Source organism: Thamnophis sirtalis, unplaced genomic scaffold (genome assembly GCF_051295495.1).
Source record: "Thamnophis sirtalis isolate CommonGarterSnake01/CBP01778 unplaced genomic scaffold, rThaSir2_p1.2 scaffold_10, whole genome shotgun sequence".
NCBI lineage: Eukaryota > Metazoa > Chordata > Lepidosauria > Squamata > Natricidae > Thamnophis > Thamnophis sirtalis.
This window is the reverse complement of record NW_028261390.1, coordinates 2,038,968-2,054,113: the sequence shown is the minus strand read 5'-3', so window position 1 is coordinate 2,054,113 and position 15,146 is coordinate 2,038,968. Positions and strand designations below refer to the sequence as shown.

At 45.4% G+C, this 15,146-nt stretch overlaps 1 protein-coding gene across 2 annotated transcripts in view; it reads left to right on the top strand.

Moving 5' to 3' along the window:
- Window positions 1–15,146, top strand: part of LOC148043736 (lithostathine-1-alpha-like) — a 43,266-nt gene that overhangs the window by 14,595 nt on the left and 13,525 nt on the right. For both annotated transcript variants that reach the window (XM_087723745.1, XM_087723744.1), the window contains exons 5-7: window positions 4,932–5,048; window positions 10,115–10,213; window positions 10,674–10,760. In XM_087723745.1, the coding sequence (XP_087579871.1) occupies window positions 4,932–5,048; window positions 10,115–10,213; window positions 10,674–10,760 (303 nt within the window). The remainder of the gene's footprint in view (window positions 1–4,931; window positions 5,049–10,114; window positions 10,214–10,673; window positions 10,761–15,146) is intronic.

Genomic DNA, 15,146 nt, shown 5'->3' with positions numbered 1-15,146 from the left:
GTTTATTTTCACATTCTTAGGGTTCTGCGCATGCAGAGACCTATTTACTTGCAATTATGCTTGCGTACGGATTGCATGTTAGGTTCACATATGGACAAATTGCAGGAGCTTCAAAATGGCAGTAACGTCAGCAGAAACCCACCCCTGAAGTCAAGGTATAGAAACATGTCAGCAACAATCAAGAGAATGGGAGGCATTGAGCTAAATTTCACGTCTTGTTGCAAAGGGTCTTGTTACGTACGGATGTACATTGTTAAATTTACATGTTTTCATGTGCTCACCGGGGATTGGTTGCCCAACCCCCAGGAAGTTTAAACAAGTGTCACTGGCCGGCTGGGAATTGTGACCCGGTGCGAATTCATCAACGCAGGAGAAATGATGAAGGACCGGATCATCCTAGGAATGAGAGACCTCTCCTTGCAAAAGAAACTGCTAATCAGAAGGGGAGTCTCATTCAAGGACGTAGTCGAAGAAACCCTGGCAGCTGAGTCGTCGGATAACTCGGCATGTAAGGAAAACCAGTGGGGTACACCAAACATTCAGGGAACCCGACTGGGCATCTGAAGTTCCAGAGTATGACAATGAAGGGGATGATGCCGATGCCATCCACCGCGTGTACCCAGAGAGGAGACAAAGCGTAAGGGACATAGAGGGCAGGCAGCCATGTTGCCCAGGCTGCATGGGATTCCATTCAAGAGTGGCGTGCCATTTCCGGGAAGTCATCTGCTGCAGATGCCAGTGGAAAGGCCACATTGCGGAGGCGTGCAGAGCATCTCAACCCACCCCATCCCATCCATGACCCACGGCTCCATAGGGGAGACAAAACAATCCACGACCCGGCCAACAACGGAATAAGCGGAGAGATGAACAGCCCAGAGGTAGATCCATCACACCACTGAGGGCCACTCAGACGCCTACGAAGGCGAAAAGTTCCATGCCAAGGTGACCATGTAAGGGGGACCATGCAAGATGGAGCTGGACACAGGATCATATTTTACAATCGTGTCCTGGCAGATCATTAAGAAATTGAACCCAACAACCAGCAAGAAGCTCCTCAAACCACCAAACATCCAGCTCAACTAGGGGAACCATATCCAAGTCCTAGGAAGAATGGAGGTCAAATTCCAGGGCCGTCTACCCCTCACGGTTGTCACCAGACACTGACCATTCCTACTGGGAGTGGAATGGTTCAAGCCCCTGGGGCTAGACATCACTGGCCTGCATCAAATCTCTACCCATGACCTGGATTGAACGCTGGAAGGGTTCACGGACGTCTTTGACGGGGGCCTAGGCAAATATACGGGGAAACCCATTTCATTTAACCTAGACCCCCATGTAATCCCCATCAGGCTCAAACCCCGAAGAGTCCCCTTTGCTCTATGGCCCAAGGTGGTTGAGCAATTGGACAAACTAAGCCCAAGGAATCCTTGTGTCAACCGACCACCCGGTATGGGAAACCCCAATAGTCACCCCTGTGAAGCCAGATGGTTCTGTCCACCTCTGTGCAGATTACAAGTGTATGCTGAATAAGGCCTTACAGCAAAGCACATACCTGGTGCCAGTTGTGCAACATCTGTTGCATTCCCTAGGAAGCGGGAAAATGTTCGCCAAACTGGACCTGCCCAGGCATACCAACAATTGTCTGTGGACAAAGCCACCGCAGAAGCACAGACAATTGTGACCCACAGGAGGGCTTTCAAATGCACCAGACTGCAGTTTGGAGTCAGCATAGCCCCAGGACTGTTTCAGTGTTTAATGGAGTGGCTATTGTAAGGAATCCCGGGAGTGGTCAGGGGACTCCATAAAGCAGCTTATGGAACGTGTGCGCGAGACTCTGGGGAGGTTCAAGGAGAAGGGACTTAAAGTGAACCCAAAGAAATGTAAAATCCGCATGAGGCAGATGGAGTTCTTGGGATACCTCGGTTCTTGGGAAGCCTTGGCTGCAGTCTCAGGGATCAAGATATTCCATGAGTATGTGTATAGTATACATTTCGAACTCGTCATGGACCATAAGCCACTGCTGAGGCTCCTTGCCAGGAACCAACAAACCCCACCCTATATGTCCCCAAGGATGACCAGATGGGCCATTTTCCTCATGGTATACGACTATGAGCTAATCCACCACCCAGGGAAGGACATCAGCCACATTGATGCACTTAGCCATTGCCCATTACCGGAGCTGGTGGGAGACCCTGCCACCACCACCGCGGTACTGCTAATCAACATTGACCTAGCCAGCCCGGTCACCACCAGGGACATCACCAAGCACACACAAAAGAACAAGGGGTTGCAAAAGGTTCTGAACTGGGTGTTGAGGGGGTGGCCACAGGAGAAGCTGAGTGAGAAGTCCCAGAACTACCAGAGTAAGCGCACAGAACTATCAATTATCAAGCATTGCTTGTTGTGGGGGGAGAGGCTGTGGAGGCGAGCCATGGAAGCCCTACACGAGGGTCACCCGGGGATAGTACGGATGAGGCTGACAAAAGAAACCCTCACCTGAATGAGACCAGGAAGCTGGCAGAAAAAGGTCGACCAATTCCTTTTCACCCAACACATCACCCCCATGCGACCACCAACAAAAGCCCAGTAGACCTGTTGATGGGGAGAAGGCTGAGGTCCAGACTTGACTGGTACCACCTGGACTACCTTCCAGAGAACTCCCTGGATTCCGCTTGACCAACCCGAGAGTTCAACATAAACAACCAGCTATTCACCCACAACTACACCGGGTACCCAACTTGGCTGGTGGGCCGAATCGTGGCCGTCACAAAATCGTACCGAGTGGAGCATGCTCAACCACCAGCCGGAAAGCAGATGGGCAGGAACCGGCCCCTCCAAGCCAAGAATATCGATTAATTAGAAAAAATAATAATTTCAACAACTATAGAATCACACTGCAGCATAACACAATAGACAAAGGTAAAGGGGGTCTGAATACTTTCTGAATGCACTCTATCTTTTCTAACTGCTTTACATCTCTTTCCTTAATTATTTTCAAATATCACAGCATTCATATTTTTTATAGTTTTGCCCTAGTATTTTGCTTTAAAACCCATTTCACAGCATTCAAGTTTAATAAAGAAATAAACAATTATTTTTTTAGCCATTTCTAATCCATTTTGTAAACAGTGCTATGGGAGCTGAGCTAGTTCCAAATGAAAGCTAGTTCCAAATCAAATCCACCTCTTATTCCAAATCAAATCTCCCTGCCCAAGGCAGCCTGCAGAGAATGTTGTGAGAGGCTATGATAGCATCTTATTCACTAAATATCAGATTTCCACCTTAGATCCAGGCAGTAGTCCAAAATTAGTAGACCAGCAATTGAAAAGGTTGCATCCATCACTTAGTTGCAAAGCATCACCTTGACCTCAATGCAAGCAGAGAATGGCTGCTTCAATTATCTATATTTATTTAGGGGCATGTACCAATGGTGGGTTTCAATTTTTTTCAATACCGGTTCTTTCGGTGTGGCTTGCTTGATGGGCGTGACTTGGTGGTCATGTGACTGGGTTGGCCTGGCTTGATCATGTGACTGGGTGGTCATTTGAGTGAATGGGCATGGCTCGGTGGTCATGTGACTGGTTGGGCGTGGCCAACTCAATGTTACTCACGTCAAGGGGTGCTTCGCCTGGCCCCTCCCCTCCCCTCCATTCCTTGTCACACCCAGCCTCAACATATCTATAGTTCGGTAAAAATGTTGTTCGCCTTTTTTCAACTTTTATCTACATGTTATAGATGTACCTTCATGGACCACTGAAAGAAAGAAATGACTCACATGCTTTGCCCAAGAGTGTAATAGGCAACAGGCTTTTAAGGGGCTGCCAGAAAGAAGGGCGGGACTATGTATGGCAAAATAAGAAGTAATGGATGGAAACAGAACAAAGAGAAGCAACCTAAAACTAGGGAGAAACTTCCTCACAATGAGAACCAATATAGGTGCAGAAATATTTCAGCCATAATTTCACATATAAAATAATCATTTATGTAATACAACTTGCATATTGTTCAAAATAGTAATTAGTATTATGGCTGATATTGGATAGCAAGCCTAAAAGTCAAAGATCACAAGGCATTCAGTATTCAGACATTCAAGTTATGTCTGCCACGCTCCCTAATAGCTTGTCCACACGCATCTGCCCACAGACATGCACGCTCATGCTTGATAGCTCCCACAAGCCTCCAAACGCATGTTGGCTATCTTCATTGTAGTGATCTAAGGATCCTAAACCTTTTCTCTTATTTCGATCAAGGAGAAGGAAGACAGAGGTCCTAGCAGTCATTCTCTTTTTCACATGCTAGATAACGGGAAGGAAAGTTACGGTTTTGCAGGAAAGGCTCTACGGTCAGTAATCAGCCAGAGTAAAGTAGTCCAAGGATCACTACAAGGCCAGTTAAGATACTTTGTAGACTGAGGACCCAGCTGCATATGGGTTGGGTAGTCCATGCAGAGCTCTAGATTCTTCAATTCTGGGTTTTTAATGACATAAAAGATAAAACTCCAGGGGAAGAAGTATATTGTATTTTTGAATATATATGGTTTATTTTTTTAAATTAACCTGTGTCATGTTCTAAAAACTCCAATACAGGATGAATGTTCATTTGGACTAAGAAGATAAAATGGCTCCCAAACCACCTCCCAAACCACCACATAGGTTGATTATGCTCTTCTGATTTCCTACCACTTTCTAGAAAGCATTGCAGATGCTGCCTCCTTTTCCATAACGTATCCATTGAGGTTAAGTCCAGAGAATGTGTTCTCCCAAACTATTCAATTCCATAGAAAGATTGTTTCAGGGGCCTAAGTGCAAGGACAAAGGGAGGGGTCCTGTGCCTGGAATGCATGAGACCACCTTGCAGGAAAGAGGAGGGGTCAGGGGAAAAGGAAGGCTCACCCTCACAAATGATTAAATGACACATTTGTCTTCTTTCAGCGCCAAAGAATGTTTTCCAGCGATTCGGTGACTACCTGGATTCAGATCAAGGCAAAAAAAGAACAAAAATATTGGTAGCCATCTTCTTCGTTCTTGATATGGTGATGTTCTATTTGTGTAAGTTGTCTTCTTTCAAGAGATTGAGAAAGGCTTTGTCTGAAGGTCTTGTTGAACGTGCTTAAACAGGATCACTGATTTTCTCCCCACGCCCCAAAGGCTCTGTATTCTAGTCCTTTGAGTATAAACTGAGAGCAAACCCCACTTCTTACTAGTGTTGATGATGTTACCTAGTTAGGTTACGAAATGTCTTCAAGGAAACAACCAAGCTCAGAGAGCACTAAGGACCTCTCATTTCAACCCTGAGCTGCAAATGTTCTCCTTTATTGCTACCATTCGATTTCAACGAATTAGGCCAGGAGACCATTAAGTTTCTCTCATTCTCACTCAGGAAAACTTTATTGGCTCTGCTTTGCCTGCTTAGGGAAAAATAGTTTTGGTGATATTTTAGTAACTTCTTTGTAAATCAACATCTCAAATCCTCTGACACTTGTACCAACTAGAATGACACAATTTCCCTTTTGAAAAGCATCCTAAATGAGGTGGCTAATAATATCACAACATAACAACATAAGGCAGTAATGATGAGCACAAAGAAGCATCTCATCCAATGCAGATTTGTCTATTCTGTGGGCGTGGCCTATTTTGTGAGTGTGGTGTGGCAATCATGTGACTGGGTGGGAGTGGCCAACTTGTAAAATGTGGTGAAACTCACTTAACAACGCTCTTGCTTAGCAACCAAAATGTTGGCTCAGAAACTCTTGCATTTGAAGTGTGCAAGTCTTAAAGCTGTCAAGGCACAAGACCCTTGCACCCTTAACCCTTTACAAAAAACCCCAGGGGTGTTCAAACTTTACAGCCCTAAAACTTGTGGACTTCAACTCTCAGAATTCCTCCTCCAGTCATGTTGCCTCAGGAACTCTGGCATTTGAAGTGTGCAAGTCTTAAAGCTGTCAAGTTACAAGATCCTTGCACCTCTAACCCTTTACAACCTCCCCCCCCACAAAAAAACCCCTAAAATTTTATTTTTTAAAGCATTTTGCACCCAGGAAAAGTCACAACAAGGCACACCAGCCACACACCACCTTCACTGATTTTGAAGTCTTTCTTTTGCACTGTGAAAACCCCTCACTGCTCTTCACCTACAGTTGTCCCTTCAACCTCCCACCCGTGGAGGATGCATGGTGGATTTCCTGGAAGGGCAGCTGAGGGGCACTTTCCCCCACCCCAGAATAGTGCGTAGGCTGAGGAAAGTGAGAGGGGAGCTGCTCTTTTATCTGTGCGGCAGAAGGGGGTGAGGCAGCTTCAGCTGCCATCCGGGGATGTTGCTTCTCGGCCTGAAACAAAGCGGTGGCGAGGAAGGAGTCCCTGGTGGCTTCAACCACAGCAGAAGTGTCGGCGGTAGCTGAAACACAATCCCGGGCAGTCAGTTCCAGATCTTCCTTCCCCGAGCATGTCCTGTTGCTGCTGCTTTTGGTGAATCCGGCTCAGCAGCAATGGCAAGAAGTAGCTGCCAAAAATGCTCTCAGCGATGGTAAGAGCCCCGCTGCCCAGCCGGATTCACCAAAAGCGGCACCAGAAGCAACGGGACATGCTCAGGGGAGGGAGAGCCGGAATTGACTGTCCGGTACTATGCTTCAGCTGCTGCTGCCAAATCTACTGCTGCTGCACCCACCAGAGACTCCTTCCTCGCCACCACTTTGTTTTGAGCCAAGAAAGCGACACCTCTGATGGGCTGTCCCCGGATGACACCTGAGGCCGCCTCGCCATGGCTGTCGAAGGAAGGAGGCAGGGATCTGGCCGACGCTTGCCCCTTCGCCGCTTTCCCGGCCAGCCACCCAGCTAAGCATGGCAGGCAAGACTGAAGCTGGCGGCCATAGTGGCAGCAGTGGCAAGCAGTAAGGGAAGTGAGCACCGGCCAGCATCCCTGCCTCCTTCCTCTCTCCACGGCCGGAGAGAAATCAGGGGGAGAGAGGGAGGAGAAAACCAAGCTTCTGCTAGGGACAGCCTTCTCCTTCCTCCCCCCCCCCTGATTTCTCTCTGGCCACGCTTGTGGAGGAAGGAGGGAGGGATGCTGGCCGGCGTTTGCTTCACTTACCATGCGCCACTGCCACCCCTGCAGCCCGCTGGCTGCAGCCCCACCTGCCCTGCTTAGCTGGGTGGATGGCTGGGAAAGCGGCAAGGGAGAAATCAGGGGGAGAAAGGGAGGAGAAGGCCGTCCCTAGCAGAAGCTGGGCTTTCTCCTCCCTTTCTCCCGATTTCTCTCCAGCCATGCTCACGGAGGAAGGAGACAGGGATGTTGGCCAGGGCTCGCTTCATTTACTGCTCGCCACCGCCACCCCTACAGCCCGCCGGCTGAAGCCCCACCAACTGGACAGACAAAGGAAGTGGGTGGGCAGAGCAAGCATGGTGTGGATGGGTGGGGCAAGAGGGTGACCGAGCGGTGACTGGGTGGGGGGAGTGTGTGGGGACAGGCCAGGGGATCATCACTGTACCGGTACGGGGGTGTGGCCAGGCCCCATCACCAACAGTATGCAAACGTATGGCTGATTTCTGCTACCGGTACGCCCGTACTGATGCATACCGGGAGTAACCCACCTCTGGACCAGAAGAGATAAAATCAGAAATGAGCCCATAAGAGAATTGGCACAGAACCAATCTTAAGCTACATTTAAAAAACAGCCAAAAAAGTGGTTTGCTCACTTGGAGAGGATGTCGTGGGATTCCATACCTTACATGACATATACAAAAAGAGGAGAAGGTCAAAGAACATGAGGCAGACCCAGAAAATGGAGAGACACCATCAAAGACACATGACCACAGTGTTAAAATTAATTAATTAAATTAAATTTATTGAATTTATAGGCCGCCCAATCCCAGAGGACTCCGGGCGGCTTACACAGAATAAGAAAAGAAAAAACAAACAAAATAAAATAAAAATAAAGATTAAAATTCTCCAACATGCATACATTCAAATTGGGGCTGGACCCTACATAATAAGGTCAACAGCCCCAGGCCTGCCGGAACAGCCAGGTTTTAACAGCTTTTCTGAAGGCCATGAGGGTGGGCGAGGTCCGGACCTCTGGGGTAGCTAATTCCACAGGGTCGGAGCAGCCACAGAGAAGGCCCTCCTCCGAGGCCCCTCCAGCCGACACTGTCCTGCTGACGGCGTCCTAAGGAGGCCCACCCTGTGGGATCTTATCGGCTGTTGGGAGATATGCGGCAGTAGGCGGTCTCACAAATACACTGGTCCTGAGCCATGTAGGGCTTTAAAGGTAATGACCAACACCTTGAATTGCATCCGGAGACCAATTGGCAGCCAGTGCAGCTCCCGGAGGATAGGTGTAATATGGGTGTATCTCGGTACACCCAATATCGCTTGCGCGGCTGCATTCTGGACTAGCTGTAGTCTCCAAATGCTTTTCAGGGGTAGCCCCATGTAGAGCGCATTGCACCCCGATCCAAGTAGGGCCACAATTGATGCACCAGGCGAACCTGGGCAAAGGCCCCCCTGATCACAGCCGACAAGTGGTGTTCCAGTGTCAGCTGTGGATCCAGGAGGACTCCCAAATTGCGGGCTCTCTCTGAGGGGTGTAAGTTTTCACCCCCCTAGGATCAAGGATGGACTGTCTGAACTGTCCTTCAAGGGCAGCATCCACAGCCACTCGGTCTTGTCGGGATTGAGTACGAGTTTGTTTACCCCCATCCAGATCCTGACAGCTTCCAGGCATCGGCACATCACGTCCGCCGCTACACTGAGCTGGCACGGGGCAGATAGATACAGTTGTGTATCATCTGCGTATTGATGGTACTTTATCCCGTGCCGTCGTATGATCTCACCCAGCGGTTTCATGTAGATGTTGAATAGGAGGGGGGACAGGACTGAACCCACAATTGAGGGGCCTAGAGGTCGACCTCTGTCCCCCGACCAACACTGACTGCGACCTACCGGAGAGGTAGGAGGAGAACCACCGTAAAACGGTGCCTCTCACTCCCACCTCCTCCAGATGTTGCAGAAGAATACCATGGTCGATAGTATCGAAAGCCACTGAGAGGTCAAGAAGCACCAGGATAGAGGAGTGCCCTCTATCCCTAGCCCGCCAGAGATCATCAGTCAGAGCGACCAAATTATGGTTGAGGCCACCAGAAGAGCAAGAAGCTTCCTCAGTTCTGAAGAAGAGAACGAGAAGAGGAGGAGAAGCGGAACATCTTCAAAGAAAACACCAAGAAAGTCCAGTTTCTTGGACCTTCCAGGTGGAAAAAGGACCTTTGGCCCTGGGTTTCATTGTACTACTTTTATTCTTATGTTCCATCATTTGACTTTTCAAGAGTTGCATCCACCTGAATGTTGGATCCAAATGGATTAGATAAAATTCAGGTTGTTCTCGACTTACAAGGGTTCATTTAGTGACTGTCTGAACTTACAACACCATGTTTTCACACTTATGACCATTGCAACCTCGTCATGGTCACCTGATCAAAATGCTTGGCAATTGGCTCATATTTATGATGGTTGCAGTGTCCAGGGGTCATGTGATTACCTTTTCTAACCTTCTGATGAAGTCGATGGAGAAGCCAGATCCACTTAACAACCGTGTTACCAATTTAACAACTACAGTGATTCACTTAATAACTGTGCCAAGAAAGGCCGTAAAACTGACTTAATAAATGGTTCACAGCTATAGAAACAACAGAATTGGAAGAGAGGGACCTTGGAGCCTTCTAGTCCACCCCCCCCCCCAGTCAGGAAACCCTATAGAAATGGTTGTCCAATCTCTCCCAGTGTTGGAGCATTCAAAACTTTTGGAGGCAAGACTTTCCGCTGATTAATTGTTTTAACAGCAATTCAAAGACTACCTGTCATAATTAATCAAACCAACATTGGGCAATGAGGGGGCAAGTTCAGAAGAATTATTCTCTTCAAGAGGTTTTTTTTTCTTTACACCTCTGGAAAACCGGAGGGAAGGTGCTGCACATGTCGAGAGCCAACCTCTTCTGCAGGGCAGACCGTGAGGCGTTGATCACCAGGTTGTCACAGATAATAATAATAAAAATAATAGTATATTCAGTTATAACCATTGGGATGGGAGCTTAACCCCCAACTTCTTCTCCTTTCCCTTTTATAGACAACATTGAAATAAAAAAGCGTGAGCAACATATAAAAGCAGTGACTTCAATTCTACAATTTGCTGTGACTTACGATCCAAGTTTACATGGCAAGAGTGGTAAGCAAGGAGCCAGCAGTTCAGAAACAGCTGCTTGATTGCAATACAACGGGGCAGCTTTTAAGATCGGGCTCGAGAAGGTGCAACTAGGTTATGCCCAGTTGAGAGACTGGAGTAACATCCTGTTGCACATGGCCCTGAGGCAAGATTCACGGAAACATGGTCCCTCCGTTGTATGAGCTGCCAACGTAATAAATTCAATGTTTTCTGAGGTCGGCTCCCACCCCGATCTGCCCGTTGAAGAGATCATCCTCAAAGGTCTAAATGTAGAGCGATAATTATGGATGAGGATTTTGCAGATCTCATGTTCGTTAACTGTCCTTCATTCAAAATCTTCCACGATTCCATCTTCTTCTCTCATGGTCTCTTTAATCAAATTTATAAGAATTGGGACATGATTTGATACTTACTATAGATTTTTACTGCACATCTCTTGACTTAAATTGCTGTATGTTTTTAGACTTGGAAATTCTTGCTTCGGTTCATCTCCATACACTGCATCTGTTGAACTGGACCTTAAAGAACGAAGAGCTAGAAAGGGAACTGGGTAAGTTAATCAAGTCTGCAATCCTGTAGAATAAGCAATTGGAAATTCCCTTTCCTGAAGCATTTCTGGAATCTCAAAGTGGTCTATAATCTTTAATTTCAAATATCTAACCAAAGTTTATGATACCTGATGCTTCCAAATAACTAGTAAGTTTTTTTTCAAGCAAAGGTTTTTATTTTTTGTTACAAATTTTAAATTCTTTAGTAAACAAAGTGTTGCCTGGGTTTTCCCCTTTTACATTCTCTCATATACCGGTACATAATTCATTTTACATCATATTACAATTCCAATTTTAGTCATATTATTTTCTTCCCATATTTTCCATCTTAAACTTCATTTTTTCTTAACACTTTAACAATATCATTATTTGCCTCTTCAGAAGTAAACCAAATTTATCATTTCATTTTCCATCTATTATACTATTTTCTGTAGGTAGCATATATTCTCAAATTCAATTCTCTTATAATAAGCATTTTACCTAATTAGTTATCAACAATTAATAATTTTAATATTATTTTCTCACATCTTTATTAGCTACATATCATTAACAGTATTAACATATTCCATTTTATTCTACTAATATATCCCTTCTTTCCCTTCCTCCTTTTCTAACCATTTTCTCTTAGTTCATTTTTTACTCTTTTTAATTTTCCACTTTTCATCAATTTTCTGGTTGTCCTTTTATCCCATGTTCTTATATTCCTTTCCCCCCTTTTTTTCTTTCTGTATTATGTATTATGTCTTCTGCATCTTTTCTATCACTTTTCGATAGATTATTTGAATAACCCTCCCCAAGACTTCTCTTTTTTGCTTCCCACTATTTCTCTCTGTTTTTGAATTGTTCCTTTTCCCCCCTCTCTTTTCTTTCTGTGCTTCTGTAAATCTCGATAGAATTATCTAACTGGTTTTTATTTTCAACTTTTTTTTTAACAATATTAACTTTTTGCTTCCCAATTGTGTTCCTCTTTGCCAGTTACTCTTCTATTTCCTGTTCTATGTGTTTCAAAAGTTTTTCTGGTTCTTTATTACTTTTTAGCATTGTACATGCAGCTTTTAACATTTCAAGTAGTTCTTCATACATCCCACACTCCATGTTCAAATTTAACAAACTTTTAATGTGAGAGGGATCTTGGAATCCTAGGGGACAACCATTTAAATATGAGCCATCCAGGTGCAGCAGCTGCCAAAAAAGCCAACACAGTTCTAGGCTGCATAAACAGAGGGATAGAATCAAGATCACGTGAAGGGTTAATACCATTTTATAATGCCTTGGTAAGGCCACACTTGGAGTACGGCATTCAGTTTTGGTCGCCACGATGTAGAAAAGATGTGGAGACTCTAGAAAGAGTGCAGAGAAGAGCAACAAGGAGGATTAGGGGACTGGAGGCTAAAACATATGAAGAACGGTTGCAGGAACTGGGTGTGTCTAGTTGAAAACCATTAATCAGTGGAACAACTTGCCTCCAGAAGTTGTGAATGCTCCAACACTGAAAGTCTTTAAGAAGATGTTGGATACCCATTTGTCTGAAGAGGTGTAGGGTTTCCTGCCTAGGCAGGGGTTTGGACTAGAAAACCTCCAAGGTCCCTTCTGACTCTTCTATTCTATTCTATTCTATTCTATTCTATTCTATTCCCTTTATATTTTACCACAATTAATTAAGACCCTCTTCTTGTTCCCAATTTTTCCAGTTTTAATATCCAGTCCCAAAGTAGACCAGTCCACTTCAAAAAAAATTTTTTACTTTCTTCCTCAGCCGTAAAAAAACCAAAGTCAAACAATAGGGAAGGACCATAAACTCCTTAAAAATTCTTAGTATATTCCACTTATCTTTCCTGTGGTCAAGATCAGGTTTTGCCGCTGGGCTTTGTTTCAGAGTGTTGCTGTACTTTCTCTCCTCAGTAGGTGGCTTTTGCGATCCCACAATATGACCAAATCAATAACTTGTCAAAGTTTCCAGAAACCAAAAACTCTAAATGCACACAGAAAATTTGTTCTTTTTTCTCCGAGTCTTTCCCTTTTGTTCTTTTAGACTTCTCCAATTCCAATTATATTAACCAAAAACTTCTTGGGCTGACACTTTTTCCTCCCCCAGCCTCCATATTCCAAGTATCAATTAGCTGCTACTTTTAAGCAGCTAATTTAAGCTCTGGAAAAAAAATAATTAAGCATCAAATTTAGATTCCTTTACCATTGAGTCGGCCGATCCCAACACTCCGTCTAAACACTGCTCCTGCTCCAAACTCAGTCCGGTTGCCCTGGCTTCAGAGTGGCCATTGAAAGAAGGCCTCCATCCCCACCGTTGATCTGGAGAGCTTGTTTCCGACCTGCCACAGAGCTTGCCTTGCTCATAGCGATCGTTCAAAATGCCTCTCCTGCTTCACCATCCCTTCAGGACAGTTCTGGTCCGAAGACCTCCTGACAACGGTTTGCCAGTTGGGTTTTTTGTGAAGCCCCTTCGGGCTTGTTTTCCCCAGCTGCCCGGTTTCCTCCCAAATAACTAGTAACTTTTCAACAAAATGTTCACATTTAGGGGGGTTATTTTTATAGAAAGAAATCTGTACAAAAGGAACTCTGGGTATAGAGACAAAACTTACCAAATAAGTAGTACATTTTCTCTCTATAACTGCAGTTCCTTTTGCACAGATTTTTTTCTATAAAAATGACCCCCTAAATATGTCACCGAGGATTGCATTACTCTTACTGGTGGAAAAATGTGAATGTAAATTTGATAATGGTAGCTAGATTAGGGATGACTCAATATTGGGGACAAAATTGGGATATTCAAAAAAATGAGTGGTATAATGAAATTTGGAGTATGGCAACAAATGATAAATTAACAATGGAAATTAGATTTTGAAAAGGGATGATTAAAGCAAACAATTATAATAAAATATGTTGGGGATTTTATAAAAAGTGTTAGTGGAAGTCATAGGGAATAAACCTACTCAAGAATATATGTTGTTTTGGAGGGGATAAGGGCACAATTGGAATATATTGTATATATTTCAGTTGCTTTGAAGAAGAAAAAATGGTCTCTGGGGAAGGTGCACTGTAACATTTGTATTTATTTCCTTTTTTGTATTAAGATATATATATATATTATTTAAAAAGTGGAACAAAGAAAGGCAGCATTGGCAAATATTTAATAATCCTGAAACATTGTTCAGGGTAAGATTATTATTATTATTAGTTATTATTAGTTATCATTATTATTATTCGCAACAACAGAATTGTATCACAGCGGCCAGTTGTTTCGCCGAATTTGGCATTGATTACTAGTCAGGCCCCACCCAGGGGCCTAGGACGTCATAATGTATTTTCGTAATATGCGTGCAGATCCAAGTAGTGCGGCTTTTTGCATTTGACTGATGGTGATTTTGTCAATTTTTAATTGTTTTAAATGTAATTCCAGTGCTTTTGGAATAGCACCCAGTGTGCCGATTACCACTGGAATTACCACTGCTGGTTTGTGCCATAATCATTGAATTTCGATTTTTAAGTCCTGGTATCTTGCGATTTTTTTCATGTTCCTTCTCGCGACCTTGCTATCACCTGGTATTGCGATGTCTATGATTGTGACCTTATTTTTCTCAACCAGTGTGATGTCTGGTGTATTATGCGCCAGTATTTTGCCTCCACACACAACCGATGTGCTCCACAAACGTTCCTGCTCACTAGCTCAAAAGGGCCCTCGCTGTTTCTCCAGGCAGCCCTCGCCCCTCCGTCCAGCCGAATGTCGCTCCTGGCCAGGCAGGCTCCCCGCAGCTGCTCAGAGGCTCGTTCTCCTCCTTGTAGCACCGTGAAATCCTTGGGTGGCTCCCAGCTCCTCTGCAATACAGCCAGTCCTTGACTTAGCCTCCACGCAGAGCACCTGAGTGGGCCCCCGTGTTATCCCTCCCCCTTCCTCCTCTGCCGTGCTTTTGAGGAGCCATTTGGCCGCGGGAGCTAGTAGGAAGGCGGCGGAGGGGGGGGAGCAGGGAAAAAGGCCTCATGGCTTCTGAAAAACCGCGGAGGTGGAGGCGGCGGCAGGGGTAACCCAGAGCCCAGCTGAGGTGCTCCGAGCGGAGGGGGAGGCACCGCCGCCGCTGCCATGGGCGCCTGCGGGAGCTTTGGAGGCTTCACCTCGGCTGCAGCGTTGGCGGCAAATCCGGAAGTGCTGTTGGAGGAGGAGAAGGCAGTAGCAGCTATTCCCCTCAGCTTCAGGAGCCTGTGGCAGAAATCACTGCACGCAGTTTGAAACGGCTGCACGGTGTTTTTTTGCCACATGCGCGGCCGCGCACCTTAGAGGGAACAGTGGTTGTCAACCATTCATCAATTTGGCCCTTTTGTAAAATTTCATTCAGTTGCCTGGCCAATATTGCATGTAAACTGGTCAGATATTTGAG